This window comes from Anguilla anguilla, chromosome 3 (assembly GCF_013347855.1).
Source record: "Anguilla anguilla isolate fAngAng1 chromosome 3, fAngAng1.pri, whole genome shotgun sequence".
NCBI lineage: Eukaryota > Metazoa > Chordata > Actinopteri > Anguilliformes > Anguillidae > Anguilla > Anguilla anguilla.
The window spans coordinates 2647568-2650067 of NC_049203.1; the positions used below are offsets into that span (position 1 = coordinate 2647568).

A 2500-nucleotide genomic window follows, 5' to 3' on the forward strand; every position below is an offset into this window, starting at 1 on the left:
GTTAATTCAATAAATACACCCTGGGCGAGGGCAGTCCGGGGGGGGGGCAGGTTGGGGGGCCACACAAGGCCGACAGGAGAGAGGAGGAATTCAAAGCAAATACGTTTTTGACCCAGGTCTGAGAGGTGTGAGGGAGAGAAGGGGCCAAGGTTAGGTACTTTTATGTTAGAGAGTTTCGGAGATGGAATGATGTAACAAAAGTGCCGTGATGAAGACGGGGAGAGCCCCTCACCGTTCTCCTTGTACTTCATGCCCAAGATGACCTCCGGCGCTCGGTAGTATCTGGTCACCACGTACGGGGTCATCATGAAGCTAGTGCAGGCCGTCCTGGCCAATCCGAAGTCCAGGATCTTCAGCGTGCAGTCCGACTTCACCACGATGTTACTGGGCTTCAGGTCCTACGGACAACAGATACAACGCTGTACTCACCCTGTGTATGATGCCCGCTGTCTGTACCCACCCTGTGTATGATGCCCGGTGTCTGTACCCACCCTGTGTATGATGCCCGCTGTCTGTACCCACCCTGTGTATGATGCCCGCTGTCTGTACCCACCCTGTGTATGATGCCCTGTACCCACTCTGTGTATGATGCCCGCTGTCTGTACCCACCCTGTGTATGATGCCCTGTACCCACCCTGTGTATGATGCCCGCTGTCTGTACCCACCCTGTGTATGATGCCCGCTGTCTGTACCCACCCTGTGTATGATGCCCGCTGAGTGCAGGTGTCGGATGCCACACAGGATCTGGTACAGCAGGTAGGACATCCTCTCGTGGTCCAGGTCCATGTGGATCACCTGGCACAAGCTGGCGTCCATAAGCTCCATCACCAGGTACCTGGGGAGACGGAAGGTTCCAGAAAGAACCCCCAAACTCAGAGAGGGCCCTCAAACACCCCCTCAAATTCACAGAGCACACTCTGTCCCCCCTCAAACTCACATGACACAAAAATGGGGGTACTCACACTCCATTGAACCCAGGATCCCTAATTGTACCCCACACCCTCACCCCTGAAAAACAGTGGCGGGGTGGAAGCTTCGTTTCATTGGCTGAGCCTGTACAGCGTCAGCCCCAGTGACACATTCAGTAACACGCTGGAGCCAATCCCAGAATCCACTGCTGTCCTGAACAAACAGAAATTCCCACCAGGCATTCACACCACCCCTGCTTTAAAACCTGCAAAACAAATGACTTACAAATCCTGGAACTCCTCCAGAGACTTCTGTGGCGTGAAGACGTTGATAAGCCTAATAATCTGAGCAGAGAGAGAGAGAGAGAAAGAGAAAGAGAGGAAGAATCAGGACGTGAGCAGTGATAAGGTGCCTGGCAGGATATGGGACAGCGCTATATGAGCCAAGAAGTTCACCCAAAACTGTTTCAGAAAATGGGCAACTTAACAAATGGATAAAAATGTGAACTACGCAAGCTGCCCATGATTGGCCAATAACCAATGCAATATGAGCCATGTGATAATAATAACAATAATATGATTTTAGTAATAATAATAATAACAACAATAATAATAATAATTCAACTTAATTTGTAGAGTACATTTCAGGCCACAGTTTCAAAGTGTTTTACATAAACACAATAAAAGATGGTAAAACAATTCCCACAGCAAAATAAAACATTTAAGCTGAAGTCAGGGAACAAATAAAACAGGTACACTAAACAGTCTATACACTAAGAAGGGCTGTAAAATTACTAAAAGACATATTAAAAATATATCAAAATAGCTCAATACAAAATTAGGAAATATATATCAGTGGGATCTACGGGACGTGGGATCTATGGGGCGTGGGATCTACTGGACGAGGGATCTACAGGACGTGGGATCTATGGGACGTGGGATCTACTGGACGAGGGATCTACAGGACGAGGGATCTAAAGGACGTGGGATCTATGGGGCGTGGGATCTACAGGATGTGGGATCTACTGGACCAGGGATCTACAGGACGTGGGATCTACGGGACGTGGGATCTACGGGACGAGGGATCTACAGGACGTGTGATCTACAGGACGTGTGATCTACAGGACGTGTGATCTACAGGACGTGTGATCTACAGGACGTGTGATCTACGGGATGTGGGATCTACGGGACGTGGGATCTACGGGACGAGGGATCTACAGGACGAGGGATCTACAGGACGAGGGATCTACGGGACGAGGGGGTCTGACCGCGGATTGAGGCGAGTTTAGTGGGGACACCCACATTTTTGTGATTGACACACTTGAGCAGCACCAGCTCGCGGTAGGCCCGCTTGGCGTGGGTCTGGTTCTGGAACGGCCGGCTCAGCTTCTTCACCGCCACGGGGACGCCCAGAACTGTGTCCAGAGCGGAGCTGGGCGGAGGAGAGGAAAAAGGGAGGGAGAGAGAGACGGAGAGAGAGAGAGAGAGCAAGAGAGACGGAGAGAGATGGAGAGAGAGAGAGAGAGAGAGAGACGGAGAGAGAGGGAGAGAGATGGAGAGAGAAAAAGAGGGAGAGAGAGAGACGGAGAGAG

At 50.7% G+C, this 2500-nt stretch overlaps 1 protein-coding gene across 2 annotated transcripts in view; it reads right to left on the reverse strand.

Moving 5' to 3' along the window:
• The window catches only part of mapk9 (mitogen-activated protein kinase 9), a 20356-nt gene that overhangs the window by 5249 nt on the left and 12607 nt on the right, over positions 1-2500 (reverse strand). For both annotated transcript variants that reach the window (XM_035410502.1, XM_035410500.1), the window contains exons 3-6: positions 2211-2340; positions 1195-1253; positions 697-835; positions 233-398 (exon numbers count right to left, since the gene is read on the reverse strand). In XM_035410502.1, coding sequence (XP_035266393.1) covers positions 233-398; positions 697-835; positions 1195-1253; positions 2211-2340 — 494 coding nt within the window. The remainder of the gene's footprint in view (positions 1-232; positions 399-696; positions 836-1194; positions 1254-2210; positions 2341-2500) is intronic.